The sequence below is a fragment of the Aotus nancymaae genome, unplaced genomic scaffold, assembly GCF_030222135.1.
Source record: "Aotus nancymaae isolate 86718 unplaced genomic scaffold, 86718_ANA_hifiasm-v0.15.2.pri h1tg000053l, whole genome shotgun sequence".
Classification (NCBI taxonomy): Eukaryota; Metazoa; Chordata; class Mammalia; order Primates; family Aotidae; genus Aotus; species Aotus nancymaae.
This window is the reverse complement of record NW_026988467.1, coordinates 15,487,556-15,508,009: the sequence shown is the minus strand read 5'-3', so window position 1 is coordinate 15,508,009 and position 20,454 is coordinate 15,487,556. Positions and strand designations below refer to the sequence as shown.

The window sequence follows — 20,454 nt, the reverse complement described above, 5'->3', positions numbered from 1 at the left end:
GGGAGATGGATTGCTGCCCTTCAGGCCTCTTAGGGCAAAGGCGTCAGGGTCCTGAAGAGCCTGTTAGGAGGGCACCCTCCTCCCCTTACTTCCTTTGGGTAATCAACTCTCTGTGCCTCAGTCTCCCCCTCTGTGAATTATGTGTCACATAAAACACAAAGGGTGATGAACTGCCGGGCTGGGAAAAGGCCACATTTCCTGTGGTTGTCCGTGTTCCTGCCTTCCTAATTCCTGAGGGCAAGGCTTTGACCAGTTTATGATGCTCCTGTACCCGCACACAACTGCCAGCAGAACAGTGGCCTTTCCTTCCTTTGGCCTCATTCATATCACTCCCTCTGGACCTTAGCTTTCCCATCTGTAAAAAAGGCCAGATGACCTCTAAGGCCTGTTTGAGTCTCACTCTACCCTTTGTAATCTCAGCCTGCAGAGGAATTCCAAGTTCCCTTGAAAGAACCTAGCAGCCAGTCATAGGCTCAGGACCCCTGGGTATCAGTGAGGGAGTCTGGGAATGGGCTGCTTTCCTCCTCTTCTGTCTCCAGCTGGGGCAGCCCTCTCCTAACCATCTCTTTTTGTATCCTTGGCTCTCCAGCCCCTCTGTACCTCTCTGCTCTTTTCCCACAGCCTTGACCTCCTATCTAGTATCTTCACACCTTCTGGTACATTCTCTGCTCGGTGAGTCCATCACTCCCCTACTGAAATACCCTCCACAGCTACCTGCTGCCCTTGGAATAACTCCTAACTCTTTAACTTAGCTTTTGATGAGTCTGGACCGGGGGTGGGGGTATCCTCCCCAGCACAGCCCACACAACCTAGGGACTTGATAAATAGCAGTAGAATGGCTGGGCAGGGTGGCTCATGCCTATAATCCCAGCACTTTGGAAGGCCAAGGTGGGAGGATCGCTTGAGCCCAAGAGTTCCAGACCAGCCTGGGCAACGTGGCAAAATCCTTATTCTACAAAAAGATACAAAAACTAGCTGGGTGTGGTGGCGTGTGCCTGTAGTCCCAGCTACTCAGGAGGCAGAGGCAGGAGAATCTGAGAGGTGGGAGGTTGAGACTACACTGAGCTGTGATCACACTGCTGCATTCCAGACTGGGTGACAGAGCAAGACCCAGGTAAAAAAAAAAGTAGTAGAGTGAATGGATGAAGAGTGAAGTGGCCTTCACTTTTCAAAGAATTTTCGAATCACTGGAGTCAGGGCGTGTTTCTGGGAGATGGCTGGGGTTGGAGAAAACAGCTCTGGTTGGGGAGGAGAGGTGACTGGGGGCCAGTCAGGTGGGAGCCTGTGTCACATACCCTCACCTGTCTCCTTTATACCTGGAGGATGTTTTCACCATCTCCTCAATCCAGAGCACTCACCTCCACCTCCCTAACCTGTCTGTGAAGGCTGCCCAGCCTCCGTCTGTGGGGACAGGAGCCATAAGGGTAGGGAAGTCCCTCTGCACACAGAGCAGTGTCTGTTGGGCTCCAGGAACTGTCTCTGTGTTTCTATGTTCTTCTCTTGGCGTTCTGCTGAGTGAGGAGCTGCCCACAGCACAGGCTATTTCTCCTTCTAGAACTGTCCATCAGGTGGGATACTATTTATTTGCACCTGGCTGAGCATCTGCCCCCACCCCACCCCCGCCCGCATTTGGTGATCACGTATGGATTTACAGCCCATTTCTTTCAAGGCCTCTATTATTTCTCGAGTCACAGGGGAGTGACTGAAACAAGCCTTGGAGGAAATGAGGGAGCAGGAGAGGATCGGGACTGACATTTCTCCAGCCTCCCATTGGCCCTGTACTTTATGTAATTCCGCCGTTTACGCTTCCTAGCCTACCTTGAGGTTGTGTCTATGGACCCATTTCTCAGAAGACACCTAGGCGCTCAGAATGCTTCACCAAAGTTACCCAAATCTTTCAGAATCCAGGGTCCTCCTCTTTCTCCTTCAGTCCTCTGCCTCCTTCCCCTCTGCCCGGCCCCCAATTCAGCGTCCTCTAAAGCTGTGATCACAGATTCTCAGGTCGCCACAGCGGGGTGACTTTTGGAGACCTCTGTACCTAGCTCCTCAAGGTCACAGAGGAGGAAGAGAGAACCGGGTGCCCAAGCCACGTGGCACTTAGCGACAGATTGTCCAACGGACGCAACTTTCTCCTTTCCTCCACCACCCCGTCCCAAGTAAGCAACCCAGCCCAGGCGGCAGGGGCGGCGGGGCCCAGATCCTCTGACTTCTTCCCCTCCGCTGACCGGCGCGGAAGGCTGACCCAGCCAAGCTCAGCAGACGAGCCCCTCCACCAGGGCCCGGCTTCCCCTCGCCCGGAGCTCGGTTTTGTTGTGGGTTTTGTGAGTCGGGTTTTGTTCCGTCCCCCGCCCCTTCCCGCGCGGCCGCCCCTCCCCCCCCCGACCCCAGCCCTCCCCCCACCGCACCTCCCGGATCCCCGCCCCGGCCCCAGCCCTTCCCCCCCACCCCACCCCACCCCCGGGCTCCCAGCGTGCCCGCTCTTGACTTCATCCACTAAGTCAATAGCCCGGGCGCGGGCGGGCCGCTCCCCCCGCGCCGCGCCGCCCCTCGCCGCCCCCCGGTTTTCTTCTCGGGATAATGGGGGCTCTTTGTGGCCTAATCAGCCTCCTGAGGGGCCGGGAGGCCGGGAGCGCTTCCCCCGCGGCCGTCGGTGGAAATGAAAGCGGGATTAGGCCGGGGCCTGGCCCACACCATAGTAAAGCGCCACCAGGCATTCGCTCCTTCAAAGCCCCTTTAGGGGGTTTGGTTACTTTATTTCTAAAGTTGTTTGTATTTCTAAAGTGGCCATTGAGACGCGAGCGGGGACTGCGCCGAGGGGGCGGCGGGGAGGGGGCGGCCCCGAGAGGAGGACGAACTCCTGGCGCCTCCTACCCTCTCCCCGCCTGCACCCGCTGACCAGTTTTCAAACCGCCTTCCCGGCCCTAATTTCCTGCTGCCTGCGGAGGCTAGGAGCGGCTCCTATCCTCACTAATCAGATAGGGAAACTGAGGCTCAGGTACCGCCGAGAAGTAAAAGAACGGGTCTTTGGGGAGGGGGGGTAGACGCAAAGGGGGCCATTTACAGCAGTAATCGCTTGTAACACACAACTCTGGGTGAACCTCTCCGTGTCCCCTGTATGGGCCACCAGGCCACCGGAGAAAAAGTCCCAACCAGAATCCAATTTGATCCCTGGAGAAGGGGAGGTTCAGCCCCATTTATTAAAGAAAGTTCCAAGGTGTCTTTTCTTAGGGTTCATTCTGAGGACCTCCAACAAATCCCAGAAATGCTGGGATTCTGCAATCACTCAGAATCTTCACCATCGAAAAGGTAGGAGGAGTGGGCATTTTGAATTTTGGCATTTACAGGCAGCGGGAAGGAAGAGAATGGAGGATGGGGTATACCCCCGCCATTGGAGTTTCCTTTTCTACTGTATTTTTAGACCCTCAGAAGGGTGAATTCAAACTCAAGAAATCCGGTGGGAAGGATAGCTTCGGGGTGAGAATCGCGGGAGGGCTGGAAAGCGCCTTGCCAGGCGGCTTAGATACCAGTTTCATGAGTTAGGTCTGTGGTTACTAGAAAGTGTGGGAGATGCGGGCACTTCTGCAGGCTTCCACTGGGAATAAGATGTTCCAGAAGCTTTTTCAGGACTCCTTCTGACCCCTTCCAACTCCCAAGTCTGCAGGCCAGGTAAAGCCAGAGCAGACTTTAAGACAAGTTTTCAGGAAACCAGGAGGCTATATCCAGACCCACAATCTCCCTGAAAAAGTGTACAGAACACACTGCACAAACACACACACCTCACAAAACTTCTGAATGTTGCTCTCTCTCCACCTTCTCCAGTCACCTAAAGACCAGGGCCTGAGTTGGAGCCCGCAGCTGTAGCTGTCCCTTCCCACCTGTCACCCTTGCTGAGGCTTGGGACTGTAGGAAACCCAGCACTGGCCGCCCACTCGCCCACTTGGGTGGGATTCTGTAGGGTCTGGGTCCCATGGAAAGGACCCAGAAAAGTTTAGGGTGTAGTTTTCTGAGCTACTTATTGCGTCTGCCACCCCACCCCTTTTTCTGTCCTGACAGGGGAGTGGGGGGCCTCTTTGATCTTCAGTCTTTTCGTGGTGTCAGACAAAGAGTGCAGTGAAGGCCAGAGGCTCGGCAGCCCAGACGCTCCTCCCTCCGCCTCTCCCTCGAACCTGTGGCGAAGCCAGGCCCAGCCTGCCGACGACTCGGGCCACTCCAGAGGTCAGCTTGGAGGCTGCCTGCCAAATTCAGCCCCAGCCTCCCAAACACTCTGCTGTTGTGTGTGTGTGTGCGCACACACACACACACACACGTGCCATTCACAGACACCCAGACACAAGGCAGCCTTGCAAAGACGGAAGCCCACAAGGATATCCAAGTAAACAAAACAGCACATATGTGAGACGTGTATCCAGGTAAACATACAACAGACACATACACGAGACACATCTATTTATTTGTGGGCTTGTTTATTTTCTTTCTCCACTGCCCGGCTCAGAACTCCATATCCATGAGGGTAGGGACCTTCTTGAGTGTTAAGTGCCTTCCAGGAGTCCCAGGCACTTAACACAATGCCTGGCACCTAATAGTTGCTCAACAAAATTTTGCAGACTGAATGAAGCATCCACACACATACACCCCAGAGGAAAATTTCTCTTTTGGGTGATAGAGGTTCAGCATATAAACGCTTCAGAAAGGACCCTTCCAATAACCAAATGGGGTAGGGGAGATGCTCTCCACTCTGTTTTGGAGAGGGGAGGAAGAAGCAAGGACCAGCCAAGGGCAGGGTTTCAGTGCCCCTCCTCCCCGTCTCCTCATTTTGGGCTTCCCATCCCGGAATCAGAAGCTCCCTGGGGAATACCAGAGTCATCAGGAAGCAGCAGCTGAGAGGTTCTGAATGGGGTGTGGCCTCTAGGAGCCCAAAGACCCCTTTATACTAGATGAAAAATTCTGCCTGTATGAAAGTATGTAAGTATGTAAACGGCAAGGTTTTAAAAATTATTTTTTCGGTTTTAGCTTATTCTTAAAGGGATCCAGGATCCCCTACAAGGATAACAACATTTGTCTTAGCTAATTCTCTTTCTTCACGGAAGGAAACTGAGCCCCAGAGAGGTTGAGTTGGTTGTCTAAGGTGACATCGCTAGTGAGTTGCGGGCAGGATGGACGCTAGAACCTCGACTACGACCACGATGCACTTCACCCTTCTCAGATTGCTCCAGCCTCCCACACCTGGGTTCAGATGGAGAGCAAGGCGGCCGGAGGAGGGGATGGAACACAGCCGCGTGGGGCTGGTGGGTGCGACCTGGACCCGGAGCTGCACTGAGTCTTCAGCTCACCCTGGGTTACTTCCCCCTGACTTGCCCTCCAGTTTGCAGCGTTCGCAGCCTGGAAGCGGGGACAGTGGCCCGAGCGCCGTCCCTTCCCAAAGCAGCGAACTTAGAAAGGGCGGCGACTAAACTGGAAGGCGGCGAGCTTCACTCTCCGGGCAGTGCAGCCCCGGACGGCCTGTTAATTTAGCGACGCTCTGAATACGGTTCCCCGCCTCCCCCTCGTTCTACGTCCCAACACCGCCGGGCACGCGGGCTGGCCCCTGCCCAGAGCCCGGGTTGGAGCGCGGAGCCCCGGCCCCCGCCTGGGGTCGGCCTCCCTCCCACCCTGCCGGCCCAGCTCGCTCGCCTCTAATTAAGCGGCAGGATCGCAGCGAGCCGCTGGGACGAGCTGTAATATGATGAACTGCCTTTGTGCCAGTGTCACCGAAAGCGCTTCTGATAAGGGGAAGCCGCGGAGGATCAAAAGGGCGGCCGCGGCTCTCCCGCCTCCCGCCTTCCCCTCGCCGCCGCCCGGCTCTGCGCGCTAGCCCTCTCCGCGAGTGCTCTCCCGCCGGCTGTCTCTGGGTCCTGCTGGCTCTCCTGATCCGCCTGTCCCAGGGCCAGCCTCTCGGTGACTCTGCATCTCTTTGTCTTTCTTCCTGGTGCTCGGCGCCTCCCTCGGCCCCTCCGCATTGTCCAGCGTCCTCAAACTGTACGCACGATTCTCTTCGGCCGCGCTCAGCCTTTCTCACTCCGAATTTTCTAGCTCTCTCCTCATCTGTGGCTCTGTCTCTGCTGCATCTCCCCACTCCTCCCTTGGTCTCCACCGGAGCTCAGGCCCATCGCACCTCCGTGACCAGGGCAACTAAGTCATGGAAAGGTCCATTCGCTGACCCGCAGACTGGGAAAATCGAACAATTCGCCGGCAGCAGACGCACGGAGCCCCGCGGCGGTCTCAGTGCCCCTCACAATCTACCCTGGCTCAGCTCGGCTGCCAAACCGGGGGCCAGGCACGCGTGTCCAGGGCGCCCTGGAATGCCCTCGGGGCCTCTTCGGAGCTGGACTTGGGGCGCACACAACTTCCCCTCACCCCTCCCGAGGCTACAGCGACCCGCAGACGCTTTTCCTCTCCCAGGGGGTTGAAGTTCCAAGTGCAGCCGACACCCTCCCTTCCGTCCCCTCCCCCACACCCCTTCCTTTGGCCCCCGCCTCCCCTTTGCCCTCGACCCCGTCTCTTCCTTCTCCAGGCCCCTCCCCATTCACAAGCTGGTAGTTCCCCCTGCGCTCTCTCTGGACTCCTTCCCTGCCTCACCTCGCCCCCACCCCACTTCGTTTGAAGTTTTGGAGAGATCTATCTACTAATGGCGAAGTTTCCCCCTTAGGTCACCGTTCTGCCTTGATTCGATTTGGGAAGGCGAGTTCCCTCCCTCCCCCTGCCCACCCCAGCCGGGGCCAATTGCTCCAGAGCAGGTCAGAAAGCGCTGACCCCATTTCCACCTTTTCCTCTTTCAGCCAGAGTTGGGGGAAGGGGAAAAGAAGAGGGAAGGCCCCGGATGGCAAAAACCGAGGGGGGCATCCCAATCTTCCAAGCGCCTCTGACACTCATCCTGAGTTTCCTAATTACCTCTTTAGTCTGCAATGGGAGTGAGAGAAGAGCTATTTTTCTGGAATTTCTGGAATGTACCCCCCCCCCCGCCCTTAGTCATGGCCTTCAAGGCCCCAGAGCCTCTGGAGAACCTTCCTTTGGGGATCTCTCCTCTGTGCAGGAACCCTTCCCTCACCCAGGCATTGTCTTTTCTGGGGTGTGAGTTGTGTCTAGTCTTAGACTATGAGCTTCCAGGGCCACGGCCAGGACCTTGTACATTACATGTTTGTATCCTTAGGCGCTCTTGACCCGCAGTACAAAAAGAAGCCTCATCAACTTTGTTGATGATAAAATGATGGCAAATAGAAACTCCAAAGAGGTAACCTGGAAATAAATCTCATTTGCTCAGCCCTCTTTTCTTATATAAAAATATGTTTTTATATAATATTATTTATATATAATGTAATGTGTAACAAGTATCATTTTCAGAAAGACATTATTAAAAAAAAAAAAGCCCAAATAATCACCTTACTGCTTTAAGGCTACTGTTATATGTGCTTTTAAATCCTTCCATGTAAATTCCACTGAAAATTTGGAAAGCTGTGAAAGGGGAGGGGGCCGCGGGAGTTGGGGGGAGGTTAATCCGGGTTTAACGCTGCGATGCAGTCTTAGGACCAGGGTTAGCCTGATTGCGTTATCTCTTCCCAACATTTGAGACGCCCATATTTTACCCAGCCAAATAGCTCCGAGAGCAGCGCAGATGGCTGCCGTGGTCGCGCCTCAGGAAAATGTGTTATTAATATCTAAATAACTTCCCAATACTGTCTGGTAAATCTCCCCTCCACCATTCCAAATGATGAATTCGTTTGAAGTCTTCCCCCAGCCCCATCTTTTCAATGTCTCTCTCTCTTCTCTCTTCTTCTTAGCCAGGCTTATTTCAAACTGGTAAATATCTAATTCCTTTAACCGCTGCGCCGTGCACACTAGTCTTTTAGGTACAAACGCCTCGAAACTGCCGGTGTGTGGCGGTGCGTGCCCCGAGGGGAACACAAAACCCGCACGCCCTCGCAGCAGGGGACCCTACCCGGTTTAGATGTGCCTGCGTTCCAAGACCGGCTGAGCGCGGGAACCTCAATCCGGGAATCGAGCCCCTTTTCTTGCGCGCCCTGGGGAGCCCCTCTTGGTTCCCCATGGAGTCCCAAAGGCACCCCCTAACACTCAGCTCTGCTGCGGCTCCCAGTCCCCCCCCCCCCCCGCGCCGCTTCCACCCCTTCCTAGCCCTCCAACGGCTTCCCCCGCTCTCTGGGGCGGATAATTGCCCGCCGCTCGCCTGTTCTCCCTTGTTTAAAGTTTGTTTTCTAAATGTCTTCTATTAGATTATGCTCGTTCATTCCCCCTCCAACCTTATCTCCTTCTGTCTCTTCTCTCCTTGCCCGTCACACTCGATTTAGGCACGAGTTTATCTGGCAAACAGTTTGCAGACTTTGTTTATTTACCGCGGGTTCTGGGGCTGCGAGCGCGCGAGCGCCAGTGTTTGCCTTTGTAATAGTTATCTCCTCATTGTTGTTCCTCGTTAGTCTCCGCTCCCGCCTCCCCCTCTCTCTTCTTCGGTTGCGGGGATGGAGGGAAGAAAAGGGGAGCCTTGTCAGCCCAGTGTGGGCTCGGCCCCTCGCCGGGAGCCCCCTCCTCCAGGAGGTTCCCAGCTCCGCACGCCCCATCCCCCCTCCAGCCCCCGGCCGGGTGAGCCCCTCCCGCGCCCCCTCCCTCTCTCCCTCTGGTCGCACTGGATATCCTCCGCCTAGCGCTGCCTAAAGCCGGGAATTGCCTGACACCCTCCCATCTTCCTCCGAGCCCCCATTATGCGAAGCTGATCCCACTCTGAACAGCTTCAAATCCCGCCTGGACTCTGTTTGATTAGATTGCCAACCCGGGGTAATCCTTTGATTTGGTGGAGTGTCAATTACCTTTCTCTAAACACACATTTACAGAGGAGGGAACTTGTTGGTTTAAATCAATGCAGATTGTTTCGTGATAAATGGACTATCTTCGTCCCCTCCCTCGCCCCCTTTTCCGAGGCTCCTGTCCCTCTCCGTCCCCGCCCCTTCTCGGTTCTCGAAGATCCCATAAACAATGTCCCTTCCAGGTGTGAAACCGAAAAAATGGTGTGGGCTGAGGGGAACCATGCCCCCCTTCCCCTATTCACTCGCTCCCCCGGAGCCTAATTAAATTTGGCAGGTCCTTGTACACACAATCAAAACAGCTTCCTCCAGTGTAGCAAACGACCGAAAACCGCATTAGCAGCTATCGCCGCTGCCAAATTAAATTGTTTCCCACCTCCTTTTACAAGTGTCTAAAACCGACACTCCGGGCTCTCCCCTCCTTTCCGATCCTTCCCCGTCATTTCCCACTCCACACCTGTAAGTTCCCTGCCTTAAAAATAAATAAAGGAAAAATGCAAAGAGAAACGCATCTGCCTCACACACCCTCCTCACCAACCCTCTCCCCAGCTCAGACCATCTTTCACACCCAGGAAGTCTGCAAATTCTCCAGCTGGACTTCGACACCTCCAGGATTCCCCCGCTGGACTTCGACACCTCCAGGATTCCCCCCACCACCCAGAGAAAAAGGCTGCCTCCACTACTACTACTTCTTTTTTTCTGATCTAGTAACTTTCCCCTGTATTTCATATTAATTGTAACCTCCTTGGTCTTTCCATCTTAGAGACCAAAGTGGAGCCCCTGGTCCGATCCGGTCAGCTTTGGCTTAAACTGGTGCACTGTCAGATGCATGGGGCTTTTGTGATCTTATTGTTTGTCACTGCTATTACTGTTGTTTATGGTATTGCTTATTTCTTGACACTCACTCCCTCAGCTCCCACTAAGGAATGGTTTGACCCATTGCAAACCCCTATCACATTCCCCACAAGAATCTCTCTGAGCTCAGATTCTGTGAAAATCTTTTCCTTTCTCTTCCCTCCTCAGATCCTCTCCCTGTTGGGTCCCTGGCCTGTCTCTCCCTTGATCCTTGGAGAAAGGGGTGAAGAGGAGGGACTCTAAGTGCATGGAGGCAAGGAACTGTCCACTTCCCTCTGCAGGTGAGCTGAGCTTGGCTGGGGCAGGCAACTATCGGCAGCGGTCTGAGAATGCTCATAACCAACAATCCTAATAAGTCAGTCTTAACAAGGATAAGAGAAAAAAAAAAAAAAGGAAAAAACGAACAGCCTCATGAATATCAGCCCAAGGGGAGCAGGAGTGAGCTGTTCAGAGATGAAAGTGCACAGAAATAAAAGCTCAATTTAATCTGCTTTAAAACCCTTCAACTTAACGTTTGTGCTTCAAACTCTGAGAGTGAGAACTGATTGCGGATAAATAGTTTCTTACCATGCCTGGAAGCTATTACACCCCTCTCCAACACAGTTTTCTATTCAGCAGTCCCAGTTTTCATTACCAGCTCTAATAAGTCTTAACATTATTAAATGCCAAGCGGACGATAGGAAAAAACGGACTCAGGGAGGGATCTCTCTTTAGTGCTTAAAGAGGAGAGCTCTTAAACCCCTTCTTTGGCGGCTCCCTGCCATGAGAGGGGCAACTCCCCCAGAGAAAGCATTTTTTAAGAGCAAGAAGCCAAAACAAAGTTGTGGGTGTTCACAACTCCCCCTTCTCTGCCCATGGAGCATCTCTGCCTCTCCCTACCTGTTAGACTCGGGTGGAGGTTGGAAGGTCTTGCCACCTTTAACTTGGCCAGAAACTGATGTCTGGGGCCTGGGAGAGAGATGAGGGGTTCACAGGAGGGCCTGCTGACCTGCCCAGGAACTCAAATAGGAAACGGATACAATTTGCTCACAGATGGCTAGATAGCCCTCTCTCATCTGCACCATCATATTGTTCATTCACACTCATCTAAACGCCCCCAGCATTCCGATCCAAAGGCCCGTGGGTGAACAGTCACACCAAGAGATGCTTACGCTTACACTGCCGTTCAGTGCACAAACACCGCACCCAGCGCACCCACCGTCACGCAAAGACTGCAGGACTTCCTGGACACCAGGCTCACTGCATGAGATCATTTCATTTCTTCAGCTCCTCTAGACTCAGCACCTGTGAATTCAGCCTCCCCCATCTGGCATAGGCTTCTCTTTAAACCCTTGGAGACGCTGTGCTTCCTGGTTCTGCTGCAGGGAAAACCTCTCTCCAGCGAAGTGGCTTGTTAGCTGGTATGATGAGCAAAGGAATCCTCCAAACTGCACCATCTTTCCATCCTCTTCCTTCCCTTCCCTTCCCTTTTTTCTCAGAGGAAATTTACCTATTTGTGCTTCCTCATGAATTGAACTGGATACACTCCCTGTGTACAAACATACCTAAAGTTTCTCCAAAGAAAACCAAACTCGTCTCCTTCTCCCTGGGATAACTCTCAGAAGAGCTGTCTTTTGTGCAGGAGAGATTATTTGTCCAGGAAAGATTATTCAAGTTCTATGGACCCCTCCCCCTTCTCAGCCCACAAAAAGCCCATCTAGTGTCCTTCCAATAGGAACTGAAATAAGAACTGGGTCCCCCAGCAGGTGTCCCAGGGCTCTGGGCAGACCGGCCAGGCCTATGACCGCTTGGCGGTGCCGGGCTGCCTCCCGCTGTAGACCCGAGGCCCCGCCGCAGGCCCGGCACAGCGGGGCGCCCGGTACAGCTCGCTCGGTCCCTTTCTTCCTTCGCCCTTTTGTCCCGGGCGGGACAGCGGCAGCATTAGGGGCCCTGCGTGTCAATAGCCCGCCCCTTCCCTTCGCTCCGGGACGCTCTCACAAGGGACCGCCCGGCCCCCATCCTTCCTCCTCGGACCAGGCCTGTGGGGGCTGGGCAAAGATAGGAGTTGTCTTAGTAAGCCGGCTTTGTCTGTGAAGTTCATCTTCAAGGTTGGGAGGGTCTTCTGAGAACTGGAGAGAGACCTGGGCTGGGAGTGCTTGGGACGCGAGGAGAGGGGTGCTGGGAGAAACCTCTGGAGGGAGGAGACTGGAACCACACAGGCTGTTTGTAAGCGTTCAGGTTCTAGAGCACTCGCCACTTTTCCCAAAGCCCTGGATCTGCGGGTTCCCATGGCCACTGTCTTTCCGATTGCCTCAGCTTGCCGCCTCCCCGCGCGACTGTTTGGGGCCTTTTCTTTTAACTGTCAGTCTTTGTGACTCTGGGTCTTCCATTTCTATTTCTCTCCCGGTCGCCCCTTAAAGTGCACTTACCAAGTCTCAAAGAGAACCAGGAGGGGAACTAAGAGGGCGATGAGGAAGGGGAGAGGGTAGTGAGGAAGAACTTTCCTTTCTTTCTCTCGAAACTTCCTTGCGTCAAGAAACAAAAGCACAACCCCCTTCCCCGGGCTTGCGGGCGCTAGATAACTAAACGCCTTCCTTAGCTGATCCGGAGGTAAAGCGTGGCGCTGGGCTCAGTCTCCAGCCTGCCTGCGAAAGCCGCGCTAAGAATGGGGAGAGGGTGTGTGCAGCCTCAATCTCTCCCCCACTGCGATCCTCCGACCCTGGGCAGCCGGGAACTTGGCCTCCACTTCCAGCCCCGCCGGCGCACGCCAAAGTGGAAGGCACCCTCTGTCCCCCAGTCCGCCCTGGCAACGCGGGGCTGAGAGTCAGGCGGCGGCCCTGGCTAATTTTTATTGATTGCAGCGGTCAGTCAACTGTCAGGCGGGGTTTCAAGGGACCGTTTAGACAGCGTGTGCGGGTCTGGTTAACAAATTCATTTAGGGAGCCTCGGGCCGGCTCCTCCTTCCTCGCTCCCCCACCCCCCGCACCCCCTCCCCCTGCCTCCGTGCCCAAGTTTCCTATAAATAATTGATCGACGCCGGGAGTAGCAGCCAAAACACCAGCCCGGGAGGACACACTTCCCGCAGTACTAGGGTAGACCCGGCGCGCTCGGCTGTGGCACGGTTCGCGGCGCACGGCGCCTGGCCCCGCAGCCGGGCTCTCCCGGGACGCAGAGGCGGTCCGCGCCCGGTCTCTGTCGCGCAAAGGCGGCGCGGGCTCCGCGTCCAGCCCGCATGCGGGGTGCGCACGGAAGGGGCGCTGTTGGCAAAGCCTGAGCGACTCCCGGCTGCCTCACAGCCTGAGAGTTCTCACGCTGGAGTTCTAGTCTCCTGCTCCGGCGGCGCGAGCGAACCTCCGGCCCGCACACCTGAGTGTGGGAAAGTCCGGGCTGGGGCCTCGCAGCCCCGGAATCCCCTACCTTTATCGCCCAAGATGCCGTCGATGCTGTGTTTGGCCTTCTTCTCGCCGTCGTCCTCCTTCTTGTCTGCCTCATCCTCCTCCTCTTTCTTCCCGAACTTGATTCTGAGCACGCGGCTAATCGAACTCACTAAACCTCAGAAATGCAAAGGCAAAAGAGCGAGTATAAGTTGTTGGGGCAGAGGAGCGAGCGGTGGCCGGGGCCCCTGGGAGAAAGTCAGGAAGCCCCCTGCTTCCTTACAGATATCCATGCATCCCTCTTCCACACACAGGCATCCATTACGGGCACTCACTTGGGGAAGCCTGGCTCACACCCGGGACACTCGCAGGGTGGTTAGACTGTGCATTCCTATGCAGATGCTTGCACGCAATTGTGCCTTACACTATCACCTGCCCTAGGTGCACTTCCACCCACACCCCTGAGAGATCCCAGGACCTCCCTGGAGTCTCTCCAGCCCCTGCTGCCACCCCCACGCTTAGGTGTGCATCCTGGCCCTGCATGCCTGAATGCGCGCACGTGCACACACACACACACACACACACACACGCACACATTAGGTCACTTTCTCTCTCACAGGCAGTATGGTTTGGGACCTCCAAATTTGGGACCCAAATGGCTGATGGTGGTGACGGACCAGAAATGATGACTCTGGACAGCAGTCCAGGGAAGCCAGTGGGCATCCACTCTTTTAGGACAGAACCATCTATTAGTCACTTCTCCAAGAAAGCTGCAGGGGGGTTCTTATCATCCAACCTTCTAGGTTAACTTTTGCCCATTCCTGCCTGTCTGCCTTTCGTCCTCCTCCCTTTCACTCATCCTTCTCTCCCCTCTTTCTTAACTTTTCTTTCCATCTTGTTACATTCTGTTTTGATCTACTCCTCTGCCTTAACTTTCTTTGCCTTTCTGATCTCCTTTCCTCCCAACTTCTCAGTAAGTTCTCTGTCAACCATCACCTCCCCTCCTCTCTCTCCCACCTCCAGCCCTCCACATCAGAGCCCTAGCCACACTCCCGGCCAGGTGTGCTGGCTCAGCTGCCTTCTCACCTGAGGGTACAGTGCTCCGGTCACAGTGCCCATCCTTCAGCAGCCGGTCCCGGATCTCCCAGCTGAACATGCCTGGGTTTTCCCTCTTGTACTCCTCGATCTTTTTCTCCACATCCGGAGTCGCCACCTGCTTCAGAGGTGGAGGTGGGAGAGTAGGAGTGGAAAGATGGGGTGGGGGGAGGGAAATACTTTTAATATCACCTCTTAAGAGCCCCAAACCAGGCTGGTGATTCTGGTTACCAAGTGTCCCCCTACCCTCCAAGAGATTGGCTTTATCCTTTCAAGAAACTGGTTCCTGGATCCCAGGAAGGCAGCTGGGGGCCTGGCAGGGTGGCAGGGGGTGGGGGTGAGACAGGAATAGGCAATAAAAAACTCTAATTAGGACCCCCAGGGTCACCCTCATTATCTCAGGGAAGACTGAGAGAAGATGTCTTCTGGTCTTGTTAGGTGACGGGGATTGAGGCAAATGTGCAAATGTGGGGACAGCCCAGGAATGGCTCATTGACCTCAATGTCTAGGACAACCTAGACCTCACTTAGCCCCATCCCTGAGAAATTCAAATAATAGGAAAACAATGGGAGGATATTTGGGAGTAGGAGACACCCTCCAGCTGTACTTTCCTACAACCTAGTGCCACTGGATGACACAAGGTAGGAAGAGGGGCCACAATCAGGATCCCCTGACCATGAGAGGCCAGCTGCCAGCCTCTGTGGCAAAGACACTCACTCTGGGCTTGCTGCCGCCGATGGCCCCAGGCCGGATGGACCCGGTCTCCTGGTAGCGGCAGAGAATCTTGGAGACACAGCCGTGGGAGACACGCAGCTGGCGGGAGATGACACAGGGCCGGATGCCATGGTGGGCCATCTCCACTATCTTGTGGCGGATGTGGTTAGGCAGGGGTCGCCCATTGATGAAGACCCCTCCCAGCTGATTGACCCGGCCTTGGCCAAGCGGGGTGGACACTGGAGAAGGGAGAGGAGATGCAGGAGAGAGGTACAGGGTGAGGATGGAGGGCAGACACTGAGTGCACTCCCTGACTCCAGTTTTGCCTGTTTGAGCCCCAAGGCCCCAGACAGCGATCTTGGTGGTCCTCATACTGGGGCTTCAGTAGGTAGGTAGTTGGAGAAACAACTGCCATAAATCTAGGAAATCTGCAGAGATGGATAGAGGAGTCACGGCTGCAAGAGTCTCCCCAGATGCTGTGTCCCCCAACTCCGGCCACACAATGAGGGGTGAGGACACAGCTGGGGGGATTTGAATGCTGCTAAGAAGCAGAGGGAGACAGGTGAGACAGCAGAGCTACAAGGCTGGTAGAGCCTTAGAGATCTTGGGACCAATGACTCTCTGTTCCTCAGGCTGAAACTTGGGCTTCAGGCCTGCCTGCGTCTCAGAGAGGCCAATAACTGGTGTGATGGTGGCTCATCTGGTCAGTTCCACACTCCTGATAGTCACGAATGATCCCATTTTGTTGAGGGCTGGAAAGGGCTGTTGATTACTACATTTACAGCTCTGGCTGGAGCAGCGGAACTGTCCCAGGGAACAGCTGAGACAGCCGAGGGACTGGTGACATATGCTGTTGGCTGCTGCCTCCGAGGGTACCTGGTTCTCCCTTGGGTGACTCCCCTTGCTTCTAACCACCCTCGAAGTCCTAATTTCGTTTTCGGACAATTTTAGGATCCACTCCACTGCCCCAAAGCTCCTAAATAAAATAGTTCAATTGGCCACACAAATCCATAAACCGTCCCTGCAGGCTCTGTGAGGCTGGTAGGCGGATTGGCCACAGTCCCCAGCTGGGGGTGACTTAGGGAACCGGGAAGACAGACATCCCCGGTGTATGCTGGGGAGGGGAGAACGCCATGGTCGCCTTAATGCAAAGTCTACACAATTTCCTCACAGCAGGTTGGGGGGACACCCAGCACACTAATCCTGCCTCGATCCCCCCAATTTGGGGACTCAGCGGCTGCGAAGATCTGGAAGATTAGAACGATTTCACAGCCGCAGGACTGGAGGGAGCCGACTTGTAATTGAAAGGGAGGAGGCGAGAAGAGGCTCCGCTGCTGGGCCGTTCCTACCGCCCCCTCCCTCGCTCTCCCGGTCACCCCACCTCTCTTTGTAAAAGTAGGTGTCTGAAGCCACCCTAGGATTTAATCAGAAATCGTGCGTCGCAAAGTCAGAGTCACTCGGTCTCCGTGGCGGGATATGCCATTAGCGCTCAAGAGCTCTCGAGCGCCCAACTTTATATTCAAGAGCCTCTTTAGCGACCGGCACTCGGCTCTCCTCAGTATTCTGCGTCATGTTGGGCAAATATTGTTCTAATCCGCCGCGCGTCCTCAGCCGCCTGTTTTACTTGCATTCGCTACAGGAGAGTGGCACTGCAAATCCCCGGGTTTGCGCGCTCTCCCGCCTGCGTGGCTGCCTGCGCGCACTTGATCACGGAGCGGCTCTCTTCGCCTCTGTCTAATTCAGGGACCGGGCGCCGTCTCGCTGCCCAAGGGAGCTCCTCCCGGATCGCGGGCTGCCAGCCCGCCCACCCCCTCCCTGCCTTCTCTCCCCTTCCTCACGCGCCAGGGACTCTAACGATTACAAGAAGAGTAATTAAAAAAAAAGAAGTCGCACATATTTTCTAACGACTCCTCTGTGACACCCTAGGCTACCTACCCCCAGAAGCCAAATGATCCGTCAGTGACAGGTTGAGGCCTTCCATTAGTTTAAAAAGAAAACAGAACAAAAACACAGGAGCAGGTCTCTCGGCCCGGGCGCTCCCAGCCTTTTTTCCAGCCGGGGACCCGGTTCGCCGCCGCCCTTCCTCTCCGCTCTTCCCGGGCGGGCGCTGGAGGTTTTGGAAGGACGCGTTAAAAAACCGACTCCTTCCCCTCGTTTGGACATTGCCGTGCCCCTCTCGCAGTTTAGAGGTTCTCTAAACCTCGTCGTTTGGAAATTCTCTCCCGGGAGATTTCCAGAGCGCGCAAGCCCGAGTAAAAAGTTTTAGGGGGAAAATCGTTACTAATTATTATTTCCAATTAGTTTGCTTCCAGATGGAAAAGCAGGAGTGATTGAATGTGGCTTTGGCAGAAAGTATCACCCATGGTAGGTGGTTCGAAATAAAAGGTACTGGAAGACCAATTCCAAGGGTGGAAAAAATAATTCAAAACAAGAGTAGAAAGCCGGCAGCCAGTGAGCCCGGAGAGCCGAGAAACTGTCAGGGAAGAAGTGTGTGGAAATAGTGGAAAGAGCTGAAATTCGCCAGGACCTGAAATTTACTAGGAGTCCAAATCTACCAGAAGTTCAGCCCTGCGGGTAAAGGCCGGCAGCTCGCGACCTGTGAAGCGAAGGCCGCCGGTCAGTGAAACCCACGCAGAAGCGGACAAGAATGGGTCCCAGAAACTTCCTGGGTTCAGCGCCCAGACTGGGACCCAGAAGAGAACGGGATCCCTCTGCTACCACCGGCGCCGCCACCATCCTCTGGAGACCGCAGCCTCTCCAAGGACCCCGAGTTTCGGGCGGCGGAGTCGCATCGAGGACAGCCTGGGCGCTCTTACCTTCCAAAGGGAATCCCGTGCGGGGGTAGTTCTGCCCCGGAGCTGGCCGCATCATTCTCGGTACCGTGCCGGGAAGGGCCGCCATTCTTGCGCACGCCGGGGACGAATCCAAAGTCGGCAAAAATCGCTTCCCGTCCGCTCCCTTCACCCCTGCTGCGATCTCTTTCTTTCTGTCTTCTTCGTCTTCTTTTTTTTTAACCTCTTCTCCCTCCCCTCTGCATACACTCCCTACCCCCACCCCCCACCCCTGGCTGCAGTCAAACGCGTCCAGAAGCTGGGGAGGGGGGTGAGGTGGGGGGCGGAGGTTGGGGGGAGGGAAGGTGGCGACGACAAGGAAGTTCAAACAAACAAACACTCCAGCCCCAAGTCCGCCTCTGCCGGCTGGGCTCTGCCAGAAGTTGTGCGGGCTGAAGGGCTCGGCAAAACCAGGAGACGAAGCCCGGCAGCGGAGGGGGGTCGGGGGGACGCGGCCGGAATCGGGGCCGCCAGCCTCGGAGTGGCGAGCGCCGCGCGCTCGGGGCCAAAGTTTCCGAGCCAGGAGACTGCGGAGTGGATTTCGTTCTCGTATTTATTTATATATTTATTCTCTCGCTCTCGCTCCCTCCCTCTTCTCCACGCCTTCTTTCTCCGGACCACACTCGCTTCTCCCTCCACACCAGCTTTCACACCCCCGCCCCCTAGGAGACCCGGGGACGGACGGAAGAAGGAGCCTTCTCGGGTTTCGGGGCTGGAGGGGGTGACCCGGGTGACGGGGTTGGGGGAAGAGAAATGGAAAAGCGAGGGGGCGCGAGTGATCAGCTGGGTAAGTTGTGCAAAAGTGTTCACCGAAGTACGAGGAAGGGGAGGAGGAGGAAGAGGGGGAGGAGGAGGAGGAGGAGGAGGCAGTGAACGCGATCTGATAGGTTCGGACTTTTCTTTTATTCATGAGGAGGGAAGGGGGCCAGGGCGCAAGGGAGCAGAGGACCAATAACGAAAAGAAATCGCCAACGAATATTTTTTTCCCCTCGTTTCTAATCCCCGACTCGACCTCGTTTCTGGGGAGAATTTGAACCGCCGTGAAAACAGAGGGAGGCGATCCCGGCGAGCTGGGGGCTGGGGGAGAAGGGGAGGGGGCCAACTTTGTCCCAGTGCCTTCCTTTGATGAATGGGCCGGATCCGCCGAGTCCCCGGCCCCCAGGTCGCCCACGGCCGCTCTCGGCGTCCCGGCTCTATGGGAATGTCTGCCTCCGGCCCGGAGCCTCCCTGGAGTCTCGCCTTTTCTCTGGCCTCCCAGGGGCAGAGTCCGCTGTATTTCTCGTTCTCTCCCTCGTCTTACACCCTCTGAAATTCCTCCAGTGAGGCTCCCCGGGAACCGGCCTGGGGTGACTTGAAGGGAGGAATTCTGACTTTTTCTGTGTGATAATGTCAGAGCCCCGGTGTCCGGTTCTTACTCTCCCTCCCTGCCGCTCTGAGAAGCCCCTAGTAACCGTATCTGGTTCCGAGGCTTGGAAAAGTGGGTTTGCCAAGTGTTAGGGACGGGTCTCTTCCTCCCCTTCCAGCCCCGCCCCGTGCAGACACCTCCAGCCGCCGCCGCCCTTCTCCTCCGTCCCCCAGGCCGGGCCCAGAACTCCTTTCCAGCAGGTAGTTGGGTTTACAGGGAGGTGGTGCTGGTGTGAGGACCTGGGGGTCCAAAAAGGTGGGAGATGGGAGGGAGGGAGCCGGTCAAGACTTCTGAGCTCATCAACTCGGAGCTCCTTTCTGGTAGGTTTGGGGGGACATCCTAATTAAATGATTGGGAATTGGGGTGGGGTGATCAGAGGTTCCTGAATTGAAGGATTATTATGAGAATTCAGTCAACTTGGTATCTCAGATAGTGTTGGTTCAATAAGCACTAACTTTGCTCTCTGAAGCCAGGGTGACCAGTAGCCTCAACCTCCGGACACTGAGTCCTGGGGGCGAAACGCCCTCCCAGCGGGGCAGGACGCCACAACTGCAGGGCTTTTGTCTCCTGGAGGAAAGAGTGTCTCTGGCCCCACGCTGGAAGCAAAATACAATAAAATGAACCCAGCCCTCAAACTTGCCCCCTGCCCGCCCTCTCTGGGCAGGGCAGTGGGGTCAGCCTTGTCTTAGCCTGGGGGCTCACCGCTGGCTAGCCCCAGGGTGTCCCCATCCCTCCCCTTCGCCTCACCTGTGACCTTTGCCCCCTCAGCCTGTGACAGATCTCCCTCCTCTCCCCACTGTCCTAACACAAGGAGCTCATCAGATTTTTGGGGGGACTTCTGGGAATGGGGGCCCTGCTGAAAAGCTTGTTAAACTCACACTATCTCTGATTGAGAAGGGAGATACCAAGTAGCTTTAGAATTGGAAGGGGGACACCAGGGTGGTTTGCCTGTCCCAAATTATGGGGCCCTTCCCCAGCAGAGATTGGGAGATCAAGCTTTAAGCCATAGCATGTGTGCCCAGGGAAGATGGCAACCCCCTTACATCACCAGCCTTGCTGGGGACCTGGCCTGCTTTGACCTCCATAGGTGGGTATATATTCTTTATGTGTCTATATATATATATGTATTTGTATGATATGCTCGTATGCACACACACGTAACACACATGCATATATATTAGGTATATTGCATATTCATCCATTCATTCATCACTAGTTGTCCTCTTTGCCTGGAAGATTTCCAGGCACTTTTTCCATGTGTTTGTGAAATGGGCCAGGGTGCTTGTGTGGGAGGATAGGCCTGTGCCTGGATCTGTGTGTTAAGATGCAGGTGGGTTTTGTGTGTAGGTCTGTTT

The 20,454-nt window shown here is 55.3% G+C and overlaps 1 protein-coding gene across 2 annotated transcripts in view; it reads right to left on the bottom strand.

Moving 5' to 3' along the window:
* PAX7 (paired box 7) overlaps window positions 1-18,501 on the bottom strand; it is a 114,995-nt gene extending 96,494 nt beyond the window's left edge. The window contains exons 1-4 of one of the 2 annotated variants that reach the window (XM_012439743.2): window positions 17,680-18,501; window positions 14,867-15,102; window positions 14,141-14,270; window positions 13,098-13,232 (exon numbers count right to left, since the gene is read on the bottom strand). In XM_012439743.2, the coding sequence (XP_012295166.1) occupies window positions 13,098-13,232; window positions 14,141-14,270; window positions 14,867-15,102; window positions 17,680-17,764 (586 nt within the window). In that variant the 5' untranslated portion in view covers window positions 17,765-18,501. The remainder of the gene's footprint in view (window positions 1-13,097; window positions 13,233-14,140; window positions 14,271-14,866; window positions 15,103-17,679) is intronic. The other variant, XM_012439744.2, reaches the window with a different exon arrangement.
* Between the last annotated feature and the right edge of the window lie 1,953 nt (window positions 18,502-20,454).